The 16,288-nt window shown below is 43.3% G+C and overlaps 6 protein-coding genes across 6 annotated transcripts; 3 read left to right on the forward strand and 3 right to left on the reverse strand.

Moving 5' to 3' along the window:
• Positions 1-734: 734 nt before the first annotated feature.
• Positions 735-1,744, forward strand: AOL_s00081g53 (uncharacterized protein; the record flags this gene model as incomplete). Its single annotated transcript, XM_011124872.1, has 2 exons — positions 735-982; positions 1,072-1,744. The coding sequence occupies 2 exons, from the start codon at positions 735-737 to the stop codon at positions 1,742-1,744; spliced, it is 921 nt and encodes a 306-aa protein (XP_011123174.1).
• A 1,962-nt stretch (positions 1,745-3,706) lies between these two features.
• AOL_s00081g54 (uncharacterized protein) lies at positions 3,707-4,732 on the forward strand (the record flags this gene model as incomplete). The annotated part of the gene is made up of 1 exon (XM_011124873.1): positions 3,707-4,732. One exon carries the CDS (start codon positions 3,707-3,709, stop codon positions 4,730-4,732), a length of 1,026 nt encoding a protein of 341 aa, XP_011123175.1.
• Positions 4,733-5,298: 566 nt separating this feature from the next.
• AOL_s00081g55 (uncharacterized protein) lies at positions 5,299-6,114 on the forward strand (the record flags this gene model as incomplete). Its single annotated transcript, XM_011124874.1, has 1 exon — positions 5,299-6,114. The coding sequence occupies one exon, from the start codon at positions 5,299-5,301 to the stop codon at positions 6,112-6,114; it is 816 nt and encodes a 271-aa protein (XP_011123176.1).
• Positions 6,115-6,675: 561 nt separating this feature from the next.
• AOL_s00081g56 (uncharacterized protein) lies at positions 6,676-8,766 on the reverse strand (the record flags this gene model as incomplete). Its single annotated transcript, XM_011124875.1, has 7 exons — positions 6,676-6,857; positions 6,926-7,103; positions 7,179-7,713; positions 7,791-7,798; positions 7,864-8,147; positions 8,248-8,317; positions 8,395-8,766. The coding sequence occupies 7 exons, from the start codon at positions 8,764-8,766 to the stop codon at positions 6,676-6,678; spliced, it is 1,629 nt and encodes a 542-aa protein (XP_011123177.1).
• Positions 8,767-11,719: 2,953 nt separating this feature from the next.
• AOL_s00081g57 (uncharacterized protein) lies at positions 11,720-12,415 on the reverse strand (the record flags this gene model as incomplete). Its single annotated transcript, XM_011124876.1, has 1 exon — positions 11,720-12,415. One exon carries the CDS (start codon positions 12,413-12,415, stop codon positions 11,720-11,722), a length of 696 nt encoding a protein of 231 aa, XP_011123178.1.
• A 2,385-nt stretch (positions 12,416-14,800) lies between these two features.
• On the reverse strand, positions 14,801-15,847 carry AOL_s00081g58 (uncharacterized protein; the record flags this gene model as incomplete). Its single annotated transcript, XM_011124877.1, has 1 exon — positions 14,801-15,847. The coding sequence occupies one exon, from the start codon at positions 15,845-15,847 to the stop codon at positions 14,801-14,803; it is 1,047 nt and encodes a 348-aa protein (XP_011123179.1).
• Between the last annotated feature and the right edge of the window lie 441 nt (positions 15,848-16,288).

Below are 16,288 nucleotides of genomic sequence, written 5' to 3' on the forward strand. Positions count from 1 at the left end.
TTATGGCAGAGGGTTTCGCCCTTCTTCTGAAACTAGTTGCCCCGATTCCTCTGCCCTTGCTCGACGGACATGGCCATCGGATATGAAATCTTATGAATTCATATGAATCGACATATCGCCGTTCCATGCAGCTAACAGCGAAGATCCCTTCGCATTAGCCCCAATCGGCTTCCCAGCCTGGAAATCAGAGCCAAAGTCGCCCACCAAATCAGCCAAGCTCAGGAGCCTTACATGTATGATGTACATACTAAGTACATGGTATTACACAGATACTTTTCCAGAGCAAAGCAAAAAGCGACCGCGGAAGGAACAAAGTTACTGGTCCGCTCGTGTGGTCTGTTTCATCGGGTAAACTATCGCGATTGCTATTCGCAGGATATTGATTAGAGAGACTTCCGTGATCTAGGTGGTCTGCCAATGGTGTCTGATGTTCAACACAAATGCGGAATGAACCTGAGTACATACTTCATACGCATACTTAGGTACGGAGTAAGGGTGCTGGTGTTCCGGCCTGTCTTGGAACAGAGGGGCTGAATACGCCACCGCAAAAGGATCCAAGCTGAATTAACTCGACGGCTCGAGGAATATGTGTGAAGGATATTCCCGGCTTCAATGCATCAGGAATTCATATTCCCCTCCGAAAACTTCACCAGTAGCTAGACAGGAATTTGTTTCAACAACAATTCCCATAAGATAGTTTCTATTGAAACCTGTATACAGCTAAACCGAACTCGATGAATTCGAACCGACTTAGCACCATCCGTGGACCGACAATCGAGCCGAAGACCGACATCTCCAGCTTACCCCTCGAACTTCATGCCGAAATACTAAACTCATTGGGGCACTGGACCCACTGTTTAGTTGCATCCCAAGTTTGCCGGGCTTGGCGCGATCTTCTCAAGAAATACCGTGACCCCTCGGTCTATTATCAGGACGTCAAGAGTTATCCTGGCTCCTCAACCGAATGGAGACCGTTTGGCCAGTGCGTGCCCATGTCGATTGATCCATTAATCATGAGGTTGAAATTCTTTTTTTTTGCCTCGCCGCTAACAATAATCCTGAATACGGCAGGTCAGCAACTCAGACCCCCCGTGTTCACAGACGTCACCTTCTCTTCCAAGAATGCACGGTTGTTTACCGCCGCTGTCCTCTCACCCAAGAACGCCAAATCAAAATATCCCCAACAAAGGACTTAGGCTTCTACGACGATCAAGCCCTATGTTACTTCCCGACCCGTGCAAAGAGACCCGAATTTTATAAATTCGATTATTTTTCTTTACTTTCTAATGCCATTGCGACGAACGATGAATTTTCGTTACCACCACCGTCATCACCCACCAAGCCGAAACCTTTTTATTTCTTGGAGTTTGACCGGATGTGTTCGAAGAAGCGAATTCCGCTGTTAGACTCGACCCAGAACCAATATTTATCAATCGGAAGCGTTCTCGACAAGATCTATGAGATTTACAAGCAATGCTTTGAGTTCAGTTGCACTGATTGTGCGAATATGTTTGAAGCGAGAAATACGAGGAATTATGTACGGTCACCGTATCAAGAAATTCGCGAAACGCTTGATAATCTAAATCTCGACAGTTGGGACTTTGGGGATTGGGAGAAGTCCGGATATGAGGAATTCGCGAAACAGTGTAGGGACTTTGGTATCATTATACAAGAAAGGGAAAAGAGAAGGAAGCCGAGTGTTATCGTTTTGAGAGTTAGCCCCGGGGACAGTTGGGCGACTTAGACTGACCGTTTTAAGATCCTATGAATGTAAAAATCCGATCTCCTCACAAGGGTGCAGCGGACATCATGTGTGCATTGAGTTCTTGGTCGACTGTAGTGCGAGCTCTGTTCGGCTCACGAAGCTGATTTCAATAACCACGAGCTCTTTAGCTTGAATTACTCGCCTTAGCAGGCTTGGTTAATCCGACTGTGAGTTTAGAATTAATTAAGTCACTATTGAGCGCTTCCACCAAGGCCCTCTAGATAGTCGCCTCATACGCAAGAATTCTGCGGATAAGTGCTATTATACAATGTATTCAATATAATTCACTGTATCTTCGAACACAGAGATTGGACACCATACCCCTAGGACTAGAGACCATGGGCATGGCCAGCACGAGTATCACTTAATACGGATTACAACAGCCTCAACGCGCTCATGCTTCAATTCACAGGTTATTCCTCTTGGTTTTATCAAGTCCTGTCTGCAAGCTTCCTGAACGGGGCAGAGATTAAAAGGCTTCCAGAGGATGAATCTTTTGAACCGTATCTTGAAGGATTGATGTGTCATCTTGTATCCTCTCAAAATCAATGAGTAGCAAAACACTTGTTTTATCAGTTTATTGAAAAAGGTACATGTCGATATATCCCAACTACAATTTACCACCCTAGGTTTATTTTGGACTATATATAGCAAGCTTGGGTGTGAAACTCTGGTGGCTTCCTAGTCTGTTTTATCGCTAGCTTACCGCACTGAAAAGGCCGAATTCATATTTATCAATTTTGAATTAATGAGGGCAATTTTATATGGGTAGATCAGTATACCAAAGGTCTGTTTTAAAAATCTTCGTCGAAGAACTTTGGTCGCGTGTATACAATAGTTTCACTTGAGCTTGCCGCGTTTTTAGATTGGAATGACACATCTGGAGCGGAATACGTATATATACCAATGCATATAATGGCAATCTCAACCTTGAAGGTGTACTTTTATGGAATGGGTCAATCAACTTCTGGACCTTATATATAGATTAGCGTCAGCAACTCACCACGTCGTTATTTAGGCCAGGAAGAATCATATGGAGAAAAGACTAGATGGGAAGTTTATGAAAGTATGCCCGTATATCAATACGCGTCTTGCTCTCGCGGATTCTGATGACCTGGAGGGCTGTTCAGGACCAAACGGGGGGCTTCTAAAACTATAGGTGGCCGGCTCGGGAAAATTAAGAGTGTCCAATTAACTCGTTAATTTCATCACAGGAGAACCGGATCCTCCCGTACCGCAGCTGCAGCACATCAAGGCTAAAGCCGCAGCCGTTGTGTAGGGCCATATATTTCTCTCCCTTCCTTCCTTCCTTCCTTCCTTCCTTCCTTTCTTTCTTTTTTTTTTGACTAACAAAATCGTAAAATTGCAACGTGGTCCCCATTACTCCGCTTCAAATCTTCCAATACGCACTTTTTGATACTTCGCTTATAAGGCAATTTAAAATTACTAGTCTATAGCTTGTAACGTACGATGTTGGGAACCTCGTGAAATATGATATCTACTTATCTAACCTTAATTAAGGTGGCTTTGCATGCCTGAAGTGTATCTCGCGACGAACTAAAGGAAGTAAGTGATAGCAGCAGAGAAAAGAAGCCCATGTGCTGTATGTAGCATAGGCCGTTCGGCACATCATATGTGGCGGTGCATACCGTGGCCATGAATCCTTAGCTTCGTTGGGACCAGGCACCACAATTAATTTCAGCCCCAGGCAGGATGCCAAAACCTTCACCCATAAATTCATAAGTCCGCCTCCAAAATGAAAAAAGCTTTTTGTCAAAGGAGGTATATCGACTTTGACTTTCGTTTAACCTACCGACCGATAGGGAACTAAATAAAAGTAGTTCTAGTTGCGCAACGTTGCTTGCGAATGGCCAGGCCAGATCGGTATCGTCGGATATCTAATACCAAAATACCACACAAACACATTTTACATACGTTACAATGCCACCCCCAATTCCGACAGGAATCCGTTCCCTCCCCGTTGAACTCCACATCATGATCCTTTCCCACCTCTCCTATCTAGATCACATATCCTGCGAAAGTGTTTTACCAATATGGTACAATCTCATCAGCGACCCTTTCACATTCGCCGAACGCTATACCCAATCAAAACTACGTTATACAATGACGTACCCGGATGAACGCTATTTAATCCACCAACTCCTTCGAGACTGTTACTTCATCGTCCATTCCTCACCAGAATCTAAAAAAGCAATTCAAGAGTCAGATTCAATGACAGTTACACTTATTCCCGTAGCGGCGGTTAGCGAGAAGGAATCGGAACAGTATCCTGAGAATCTATTTTTCTTAGATACGAACTTATTCGAACATCAGCCGATATCTAGTATTTCAGGTGCAATGAAGTTTACGGATGCCCCGTTTCTTGATGATGCAGTTTGGGTCGATAACAACTATAACAACGATAGCATCGACCTCTCGCCTAAAAACGAACCAGATTGCAATATATGGTTCTACCCAGCAAGCTGTAGTCACAAACTCGGCTCTCTCGAACTTCCAGTCAAAAGTTTCACTATCAGAGATCTATTAACAACCAGCATCTCTCACTCCGCCACAGCTTCGAGGTTAGTAGCCCACGGCTGTCAGGATTGTTGGAGTACTTGCAAGGAACAACGAATAGTCCATATTCCAGGCGGTGTAAAACCGATATACCTCCAAAGAGAACATCTCATGAATTGGACGTATAGGAACCCGAGGAAACATTGGATGGGGATATTTGCCTTTGAGAGGTATTTTGTCAATGTACAGGATGTAGATGATGGAGAAATATGTGGAAAGGTGGTGAAACCATGGCATTGGACATCATTTTGGAATCAAATTGTTTATGACGCGGAGGGGTGGGCGCCGACCAAAGGGGGAAGCGGATGTGTGCTATTGGGATTGGATGATATGAAGTATGAGAAGGACAGGAGGAAAGATGCCCAAGAAGGACAGTATCGGTGGCGTTGAACATCAAAGAGAATATCTGAACAAGGAGCAAATCACAATTTGTAGTTGACATTTCGTTTGTGATTTAGTAACTCACATATATGAAAGTTATGCTTGAAATATGATTTGTAGATAGAATAATATTAACCCCTTGAGCTAGCTTTTCTTAATGACTCTACAGCTAGGATAGACACACCGTAGAGTTTAGAGATGGGAATACCATTTTACTTGTTTACTTAGTAAGTCGTTAACTACCGACAGTAATGTCACAGAGGTTGTACGTAAGATCCGCGTGGACGCTTAGCGAGCATAACCTCGGATTCCACCGAACTGACGAGGCTCACTACGCAAGACCGTCCAATCTCTAGCGCCCTTTTGCAAAAGTTTCAAAATGTATTTTGACTAACTCTTAAGACCACCGTTATAGTAGTAAAGTATATAATACCCATTACTGACTCTGTACCGACGTAACTTATCCTGTCAAATTTAAAAGTTCGCGGGTTATCCGAGTCGCGAGTCACGCTCAGGACATACAAATCCAAAATCCAACAATCTCAACACAAAAGTACTCACATGCTCTCTTTAAAATGTCAATAACCACCTTCCCCCCCGAACTCCTCATTCACATCTTCTCTTTCCTCCCCTGGCAAGACCACCTAACGGCTTGTGAAGTTAACTCCCTCTGGTCTACTCTCATCCTCTCTAACCCCACAAAACCTCTTCGGTACACCCCAGCCACACCCCTCTACCCTCAAATCCACAACCTCTTCCTCTCAATCGGTCTTGAATGCACAATCAACATCTTCACTGGTCAAGTCTCTAAGATAATCTTTTTAAGAAACGAAACCGAAGGATGTTTAAAAAATGATCAAGACCGTGCAAAAGCAACTATTGACCTAACGGATTCTCAAATCCTTAAGGAAGGACTTTTGAATTTTCAGGGGTGGAGGTATGAACGTGATATCAGACAGAAGGACTGGAGGATGGGGGTTTGCATTATGTGGAATCAATTGGGTTATGAATATGGTGGCCAGAAGGATCGGCAGATATACCGTCAGGATTGGTTTAGTTTTGTAGGAAAAGGTGATGAAGACGATGGTGACGTCGACGGCAAAGAAGAAGAAGAAGAAGAGAAAGATTTGGAAAGTGATATTCTTCGTGGAGAAGTGGATTTAGATATTTCTGTTGGGGGTTTTATTGAAGTTCTTGGAAAGCATGTATTGAAATTTGATGCTTTAAAGATTGCGGGAAAGCAGGATATGAGGTTGAGGTTGGGGATGTATGATAGAATGGGGATTGTGTTCATTAGGAAGGTTCATGAGGTTTCGAAGATTTTTGATCTTGCGGTGGACCCGCTTGATGGGATGTTTGTGGATAAGGATCGGACTTGGATTAATGAATGATAGGTCTTCTACTCCTCGTTTAACATGTCATGCCATCAATTGATCAAGTGGGGTTGACTGGACTAGGTCAAACCACTCGACACGAGAGTACTGTTAATGATAATAGTATTAATATTGTCATATCTCTAGATCTAAGATATATAAAGAAATTTATAAACCTATAATCTCCTCCCAACTGAATCTAAACCATGTTGATTAAACCACTCGAACGCCTACTATACCACCTGGCCGGATAAAAGAAGAGAGAAGAGAAAAAAAGACGAAAGTTCTCCAAACGCCACCATAAAGTACCTTCAAAAATTTGTCTAAAAACAAAAAAAATTCTTTATTCTCAATGCGCGAACCGAAAATCCCTCCTTTTATTCCCCGAATCCGTCGTCGTTTCCAAATAGTGAATCTTTTCATTCATGCTCATAGAGTCCCATACTTTGTCTCTCGATCTATTTCTCCATAGATAATAGCATTTAGCAAGACAGTAGACAACAATATTCATGCAACATATTGCTATCAATTGTTTATTCCCTCGTCGGTCTATATATCACGTTTTAAAGTTAGCCTTGGTCAAGCCCTAAGGAGCTTGAGGACTGGAGTTAACTTACACTCTGGTTTGTCATCTTCACGGTAAATATTCGAGTATATCACTCGAGCAAGTTGCACCATCATATTATACAGAGCAGCTGAAACGGCTCTGGTACGAACAGAATTAGAATTCCGATTCGCCCACCCAACGTGCATTGCATGAGCTATATCAAAAAAAAAATATTAGTCAAATATTCCTAACATCGCTTGTACTAAGGAGAGCAATACTTACGTGAAGGATAAGATAACAAAACCGTTAAAATAGCAAAGGTGGACCAATTATAGTGATGCGCCGACTGTCGTCTTAGCAAAGCTAAAGCGATTAAATTCGGTAAATACCATAATTGTGTTATTATTCCAAACGACGCTCTTTCATTCCATGAAACCGAAAGCCAGGTCAAGATAAGCATCTATACGGTGGTGCCGTATGAAGTTAGTAAAACTGCAACAGTATATATAATTTTGTGACCACATTCCGCCCATACCGTAATAGCCCCAAAGAACTGCGACGGAATCGACAGTAGGTTCGAATCAAAAGTACTAAACCCCAAATTCCTCAGATTAAGGGTCAAATACTGGTCCGGCGGGCCAGAAGGCAACTCCCAAAGCATGCCAAAGATATAAATTGGCCAGATATCAAAGTCGCCCAACGACTTCCACAGCAGTTTTAACGTAAGTCCTTGTCGATTGTGCATATCTCCTTTCGATGGATCATCTCTGATAACTCTGTTGACCATGATTGTTTCCTCTCGCTCGTTGAACCAGCCGTTAGGACGGTACCAGGATTTAGTCTGAGTTGGGGATGCTGGCATGAAAAAAGCCGAGAAAACGCCAATAGAGAACATCATTGCGCCTTCGGCTAGGAAGAGCCAGCGCCAACCTTCGTGGCCGTGCTTTCCGCGGAGTCGAAGGATTCCGAAAGCAATTATTGGGGCGACGATATCAGTAAACCGACGGGTGCACCAGAATATTGCAAGACGGAATGGGAGCTCGGTATTTTTGTAGAAGTAGGTTAAAAATCTGGATATATATGATTAGTTATTGTTGCTTCGGTTAATTGGATGTTGTAATCCGCTGTTAGATTTTTAGAAACATACAAGACGACCTAGACTCAGGAGTCTAATTAGCAAATACCCTCTCAGAAGCGGTAAATCATATTATAGTACGAACCTCAGGTATAAACCCCCCCTGCAGAAGCCCAAGCAGGCATCTACAAATCAGAAATGAGGTTCTCCCAGCCAGAAAAAACTGCGACCCGGACACAATAGCCCAAGAGCACATCAAAAACGGAAGCCATCTATCAACACCGATCCGTTTACTTATTATTTGAGATGGTAGTTCAGCGCTTAGAAACGATAGTTGGAAAACCGTATTCCCCAAGTTATAGTCATTTGTCGTTAGATTTAGATCTGGAAGAAAGTTATCCGTGTTTGCTTGAGCAAGATTGCCGCGTCCTAAATGAACAGGCCATCTGAGTGTTAGATACATAATATATGTATATTCCAAAGGTATAATATAATATGAATATATCTAGATTTGTTTAAATTCGCTTACCTAAATCTAAACCAAAGAAGGCGATGCATGCCCAGACCATAATTTTCCAGTCAAGTCTGTTAATCAATGGCTTCGTTCAAAGACCCGTGTTAGCCATACTATATCTATATACTTCCTTATTTGCAGACTAAAACGGAAAACACATACCAACTCTTCCCTCCAGGTCCATCGAGCCTCAGGATCAAACCGATGCAAATTCTCCCATTGCGGATGCGGCTCAAAAAACTTCGCAGTAGCCGGATCATCATAAACTGAGGGTTGTGTAGCAACCCGATCTAACTCGTCATCACTCAGGCCCCTCCTGAAGAAAGTTAAAAACGGTAACTGTGGCGCATCCTGCCGAACGAGAGCCTGCCGTCGCAGAATACGTTCTCTAGCGGCTTCAAGGTCTCGTTTTGATGTCGCCGTTAACTCAGCTATTTCGATGTTATTTCGATACTCGACGGGTGACTCGGTTGGTGTCAGCGCGGTGAATGTCGGGTCCTTGTTATCTTCGGATGTTGAACGCCTTTGCTCCATAGCTGCTTTTATAGAAAAAGACAAACTAGCCAATAGAGGCCAACTTTGCTGTTAAAATATCGTCTGTGGGACTAGATTACCGAAACATTCAGCTTTTGTGGGTTTCCATAAAGACGAAATAAAGTTATCAGTGGATCGCGGGTTTTGGTGCGACCCATCCTTTCAAATATACAACAACGTAAAGCCATATGAATCCGAAAAAAAAACTTCAGGAGAATCACGGTCCCCACAATTGGAGTCTCGAAAAATATGGCGTGCTAGATTTTCTTCCTGCGAGAGGGAATCCGAGCATCAAATCAGCTGCCTCTCAGCCGGCTTGCCCAAATTTGCACACTGCACTTTTTAAGACATGAATATCAGAGGGGGGTTTTAGAAGGGGGGAAAAAAACAAGGAAAACATTCGCGAGAGGGAAAGTGACCGAAGGTGCAGGTTCCAAGCGGCCGGGTTCTGCCTATCAATTCCCCTTATTTGCACCATATTGTCAGGATGCCTCATGCTATAGTTGTTGGCTAAGAGAGCTTCCATTTGCTGGGCTCACGTGTATTCCAACTGGCTCTTGAGGGTGTCAACGGTTCAAGCAAAGCAAGCATTTCCCATGGAACGGAGGGGCTAGTTCCAAAGAGAAGGTGATCGGTTATCTTAGAAAACGGCTTGCGCCCCCACATATGGGACGTTCCAGATCTTAAATTTGTTCAATCTGCAGAAAAAGCGTCTGTATCACAGCACGGGCATGGTTAAGCTTGTCTTGGATCCGGGTCGCAAATTCTTTTTATTTACAAAAAATAACGAAGAGTGTTTTCCATCATCAATTGGTAACGCTAGGGTTTAATTTCCTGTCCCACTGGTTGGGAGTAAGCATTCCAGCTCGTCTGATCCTGTACCGTACATATTACGAGCCTGGGACATTGAGAAGCAAAGAAAGTGAAACTTGAAGCGTTCCAATGTTCGATGTCGTCTTCGAATGTTGAAATCACGTCAGCTAGGCTGGATGAGGTTGGATAGTTTAGGTGCCAAGCAAGCGCCACAGATTGACTGCATGGGGGCCCATGTCACTAGAGACTTTGGAGCCTCGCTAGCATCCTAGCTCCCGCATACGATGGGAACCGCACGGCATGGGGGTTCTGAAATCTTTGAAGTGTTTAAGCTAATTAAGTGGTCTTGTACTTGTGGAAATACTGTATTTTGTGCGTGAAACGGCGTTTGGAGAGAGAATGTAGATTTCCATTATCAAATATTCGGCAAGCTGAGGATGACGAGCTTTGTAAGAAGCCTTCCAATCGTACCACAATCTGGGGTTATTGCGGAATATACGGAAGAAACGTGAAATCATTATTGATGTCCATGCACTCTTTATATTTGAGTTTCGACGGGGCGACCTGATACTAGTATAGTTGGCGGTGGCTGTTGCCGTGCCGTCGACTAACTTCGAGTTGGTACCCTATAGCAAGCACATGCACTTGCATATATTTGTTTACTATGTAGCCCACGCTAAATGCGCATAAGTGCAAATTGACAATCCTGGATTTTAGGCAAACTCGGAACATACGTGTTAAGTGTGTGCATGGACAGCCGCAAGCTGCAAGATAGTTTTCTTCTTTGGAATTTGGTCGCATGCTCGGATGAAGATCCGAGATACCAACCTGCCTGCAGGGTCCGCGGAGCTGAGGTTTTCGACGCTTGATTTCAAGCCCGCATACCAGGAATTTCGAACGTGAAAATCAAGTTGATCTCGAACACTTGGCTATCATACCAACTAGGATTGGCTGAGACAGTGTCACCCAATAGATATGAACCCTTATCATTCGTCAGCCGAATTTATAGGATATGGGGCTAGGCTAGCGCTATAGCTAGCTGACTGACCCACGATATATAGTTATACACACGGTAACTTGTTCGCCCGCTAGTTATCTACTACCTTGTTAACCTCGAGAGCGCCATCGATCAAGTACTAGCATACATAGCTAGTATATCTATCTATCTAGTACTAAAGGTCTTCTTTTCGTCATGAATGATAAACCGACGTTATATATATCGATCAACTAGATCCACCACCGGAATCGAACCTCAGTTCCATATCAAAATATCCTGCGGGAAATCCGAAAGCGCACGGTCCAGACCCCTCTCAAGTCATGACCAAAACTCAGGGCTATAAAACTTAATATATTAATAAGCCAACTGCAGGCATACCGCTGCTATGGTCGAACCCGATAATACGGAGAGGATGAGACACCCCAACGTAATACCCCCACTGAAATCATCTCGTTCCAACTAGGGGGTGTGGGGTTGGCTAGATCCCAAAATTTCGATTTGGTCATGATATAATAGAATTTTCTGATATTTAAAAGAAGTACCACCATGTACGCATGGCCAGACTAAACTCTCTATTTATCCGCTCATTATCATGTTAGCAGCTTCCCGAGCGTGGGAAATATCACCCTCGGCACAATCCGAGTTGATTATGTGATTGAGAATGTGGATGATTGGGCTTAAACGGGTATATTGAGGGGTATCTCCTTGAGTGTTTTAGCGCACGCCTCCAATATTGTAGAGGTTGGGTTTGGGGTATTTCAGTAGACGTCAACCTCTTTAGATCAGGTGGGATTCTAGCTAGACGAAATCGATTCAAGTATACCCTTTTCTATATCGTCTATGCCACTTGCACCACACCTTTGTTTCAACGGCCCAGCTTGTAAGAAAGTCCTTCATGGAGACTTCCTAAATACTTGGTTAGGAGTTACTATCAGGTTGAGATTTCCGCAGCAAGTAAAATACAATAACTACTGAAAGCGATAGGGAATTTGGTTGATTTATGATGTAAAAATGAATAGCTTGAAATAGTAGTGTAGAAGGGTATATTGAAGCAAACTGACAACGACGCAGTATCCAGCTAGCTAAACTAAATTTAATATAAAAGTCTCAGGCTCACCTCGCGTACCATATTATCAAGCTTTATCAGTGATCCTTCTTTCCGTTCTTCTTGACCTGCCTCCTCACCATTCTCTTCCACTTATTCAGTGCATAGAACCCATGAATAGCCACATCAATAGTCCACAGCGCCGCTGTCCCAATATCAACCCCAGGCACTTCCCAAAACTTCCCCAAAACTCCAAAGCAGAACCATAAAGTTTCTCCAACATGGAAACTAACCAATACCCAATACCCCCACCAGACTTGTTTATGCATCGCATCTGCTATCCATGGATAATCTTTGAGGATAGTTGAGTAGAGAAGCCCGCCGGGTTGCAAGGTAGAAGGAATAAAGAGGAGATACATGCATGATAGCATGGTGAACAAAAGAGTCCACTCTCCGATGCCACGCGGAGGGAGGTAAACGGGTGTGATAGAAACCATATCACGATCTACTCCCAATGCTGCTTCTGCCTGTTTTGTCATCTCCACCAGACGGACACGCGAGTCGGAGAGGGAGGCCATGGGTGGGTCGAACGGGATTTCCTTAGCGACATCGTCGACAGTGATTGTTAGGTGGGTGGTTTGGATGTCAGAGAGTTGAACCTTGGCAGGATTCGATGGTAATAGAAGAGTTTTAGGATAGGAAAGGCGATGGATTAGATATAACTTTGAGTCGTAGACGTGGTCCTTGTTCATGTGGTTGAGGATTCGGGTCCGGACAGCATCTTCGGAAGCCATCTTGGCGCGTGGGATTTCGCCTTGATGAAGCTTGAGAACAGTCGGCCTCGAGATTAGAGAAGCTGAAGTCAACCGCGCAGACAAGTTAATGAAAGAGTATCCGAGATGAGGAAGTTGATCAATTGATAACACTCGTCCAGGTGGTCATGATCATGATTGTGTCAAGCCGACATCGGGGTCAGATGTCAAATGGACATACTTAGTAGCTTAGGCGAGGTTATCGCTTCGCCAGCTGAACTCGGCAGCTTGGCTCCATTTCTGTGCGTCGGCCCCACCTGGCCACTGTTAATCGGGTTGGAATTCAAAAGTCAAGGTAGTATTTCCTTCTAAAATGACGACTGTGTAAATTCTTCTCAGGAAGATACTCAAACTGTTTGAAGCCTCTCCTATATTGGACTTAAACGAATATTCGATTCTCATGTCTATATAATAATAGGGCCTTCTTAGATAAAGCCGGAGTTGAGTTGGTTTGATCAGCGGATTAGCATCAGCCTGTGTAATTACGAAGCAGATGATACCGATCGATAGCTTTGTGTTGTGCGTTGTGTTGTGGCTCCCTGGACCCTTTGGTGCTGTGTTGTCTCAACATGCGACACTGTATGCTGACTTCCGAGGCGTAATTTAAGTACTAATAATACAAGAAATCTCGATCGATATCTCCGTGTATGATAAGTACCTATACCTGCTTACCTACTCACAGCCATATTCTGGTCGCGCTCGGTTTTGTACTTGTTCAATAATGAATTCTAATATAGAGCCCATGCAATGCAATGTGAAGCGAGGGAGAATTCGAAGAGACTGTCGCATATTAATATGACAATACTCCCCTTGATCAATTGACATCCAAAAAGCATTCCTGTCTTACACCCAAACCTTCTGGAAGCCCTTCTGCCAAAGGAGTGGGTCCGAATTAGAGCGACTGGACGTCTCAGATTCCAATTCGAATCGCACACACAGTGTTATCTGGAGTGATATCATGATACCTGCCAGGATGAAGAACCTGTGTGACATCGAGACCATTCGAGACAACCCCGACCCGACTTCCTTTTTAGGGGTAGCGTCGGTTAAATACCACAATGACCATAGATATTCTAGACGATTTGAGAACTCCGAGTCGCCAAAGAAGGGTAATCCAAATGCTTTGAGGAGAGTCCCTTATTATTGGGGTGAAAGTTTTCAAGGACCAGACTTAGACAGTACTTGTACGTACGTTTGGAACCACAATTTCTTCCTCGTATTCTCGATCTAATGTTTTACCCCGATAAGTTAATACTAATGCGTTAATGATATATATGATACCCTGGAGTGAAGTTCGATTAACGAGCACTTGTATAGCGGACCGAATAGCAAAATTTTAAAACATGGTATGGATATTTATGTATTGGTAAGACATATGCATGCAAAGGAAGAAGTATATAAAGATAATGGGAGATCCTATTTATTTTATAGTCACTATCAAAGCATACTCGGTATCGATCTTTATCTCTACTACAGTAGCTGGCCTACAGAAAAGCGCTGGCGCTTCCGAAAATCAACCGTCATTTATCTTTATTTCTTTTAATTCGATATACGAAATTGAGTAGTCGGTTATCGTTCAAATAGTTGACTTCACGTTCTCACTATCTCAACCTTCATAATATACCACGACAATCATGTCATCAATCTCAAGATTCATTTCCCTCTTTCGCTCCTCCTCCCCGTCCCGCGCTGGTCGAACCTTGAAGTCTCGCCGATCATCCAAATCATCTCTAAAAAAATCTATTTGGAAGAGTGATTATCGAGATGATTCGGTCTGCCCCACATGTTGTAGCGATTACTGTTCATGTTCTAGCAACCTGTACGACTGAAGCTACCGGTTGATGGAAGATAACGTATACGCTACACGCAATCTAGATATCCACGAAATATTTGGAATATTATCATTCGGATCCTCCGATACGAATACCACCCGTTTGTCGATTGGGTCACCACGTTACAACTTCTATTCCTTCCAGTTTGAATATCTTGATTTCTTCAAGATCGACTGGCTAACGGCGTTCTCTGTCGAAAGGCTTACTTATTGAAAGGGGGAATTTTGCCCAATATTACCTCAAGGGAAATTCAATACCGACTATGGGTCTTTTTTAGGAGTTACTGGCGTTATATTTGTGATTTAAGGGCTAATGAATATATGTAAATATACCGATCAATAGACATAGAAAGGGAACTGGGATTTTGCAAATTTGGTAGATAGAATATATATCCTTTGCTAGATTTAGACTAATTCCTCAACTTGGAAATATTATCAATTAATTATGAATTTACTTCAAAGAAATCAAGTTCCGGATAAGAAATACAGGTAAAAGCGATCCAAAATCTTTTTTGAGTAGGGGAGTATTGACGTTCTTAGGCATCTGCCGAAGCTGCAGACTGGTCGTTTGCGGATCTAGTGGTTTCCACCCAAGACCGATCCTTTCCGGGGATGAAAGGAATATCACATTTCAGTTCCAGGTAGATATCGATAGGGTCATCCTCAAACTCGTGGTTGAGATCTCGGATTGAAGAAAATATCAACTCATGCTCAACGCTGGAATCGAACTCCCATTTCTTCATCACTGGCTGAATCTCCTCTACAATGGATTGTAGGAGCCCTCTGACTGTGGTGTCCGCCGGTACGAACGCAAAAGTCCTGTAAAATACACCTAAAGAAGCAGGACACTTTGGGAACTCTAAAGAGATCCGAATACTTTGCCAGCATTCTTCTTTGTTTGAATCCAACTCCGACCCTTCTTCTTCTTCTTCTTCTTCTCCTCTTCCACGAGAGCTAGTGTTGAGCTCTAGGAACTCGGGTAGATTCAAACCCTCCCAACTTCGGCGGCCAAAAAATAAAGCACTCGGTGGCCATCTATAAATCCGGTTGATGAATAATACATTTTTACCCTTATCACCACGCTCTCCGTTGAAGAATTCTGGAACCTGGCAGAACGGAGAAACCACGGGATCATCCAAAAATTTGAAATTCGTGAGATCCTGCCACCTCCATCGTGAACTCGTTTCACTGTCCTCTTCTTTTTCGAATTCATACTGTTTGTATCTGTATTGGTTCACATTCCCGTTTTCGAAAGTGCACGAGAGCCATTTAATCAATGGCTTGTCATATTTTATGAATTTATGTATGTCGACCTCCTCGGATACTCTAGCATATCGCTGTCTTTGACATGATTTGCACTCCCAGATGATGGTTTGCCAGAGTTTGCAGGTTTGACTAATTGAGATTTGATCTGAGAGGGTGGAAACGTGGCTGAGGATTTCTGATTGGATTTCTAACGGAAGTGTGGTAATTACTCGCGCTTGATGGGGCCGTGTTAACATTATCTGGCCGTTGCTTGTGTCCGTGCCCATGTCTCTGTAACCCGCTGATTCAGACTGCTGTGTACGAGGTAATTGCTCCATTGTATCTGCGGCCGTTAAATTGAATTCATGAATCTCAGTTTCGGTGGTAAATTTTCTTGCACAAGAATGCGTGCGAGGTATGCATGTGTGTGTGTGTGCGTGGACTTTGGAGATGATGTATGGAGAGGTCCGTTACGTTACAGCCTTGTGAATTTCACGGAATCATGAGGACTTTGCCGATCGTCACAAACATTGTTACCAAAGGATTCGGCTACGGCGTATCGTTCGGACTCGAGTTTCGTTTTGAGCCAAAGATCCATTCGCATTCGTGCATGCGGGAAACACTGGTAAATTAACCTTCTGGGGATCTGCTGCTCAGTTGATGTTATGTAATTCATACACTGTTACATCAATTCGAATCTGGGATAAATTATATCATATCAGGTCATGACATCTAGTTGGCCGACCGCAAATCCCAACGACAAAAATAACAAATAATCG

Source organism: Orbilia oligospora (assembly GCF_000225545.1).
Source record: "Orbilia oligospora ATCC 24927 unplaced genomic scaffold scaffold00081, whole genome shotgun sequence".
Classification (NCBI taxonomy): Eukaryota; Fungi; Ascomycota; class Orbiliomycetes; order Orbiliales; family Orbiliaceae; genus Orbilia; species Orbilia oligospora.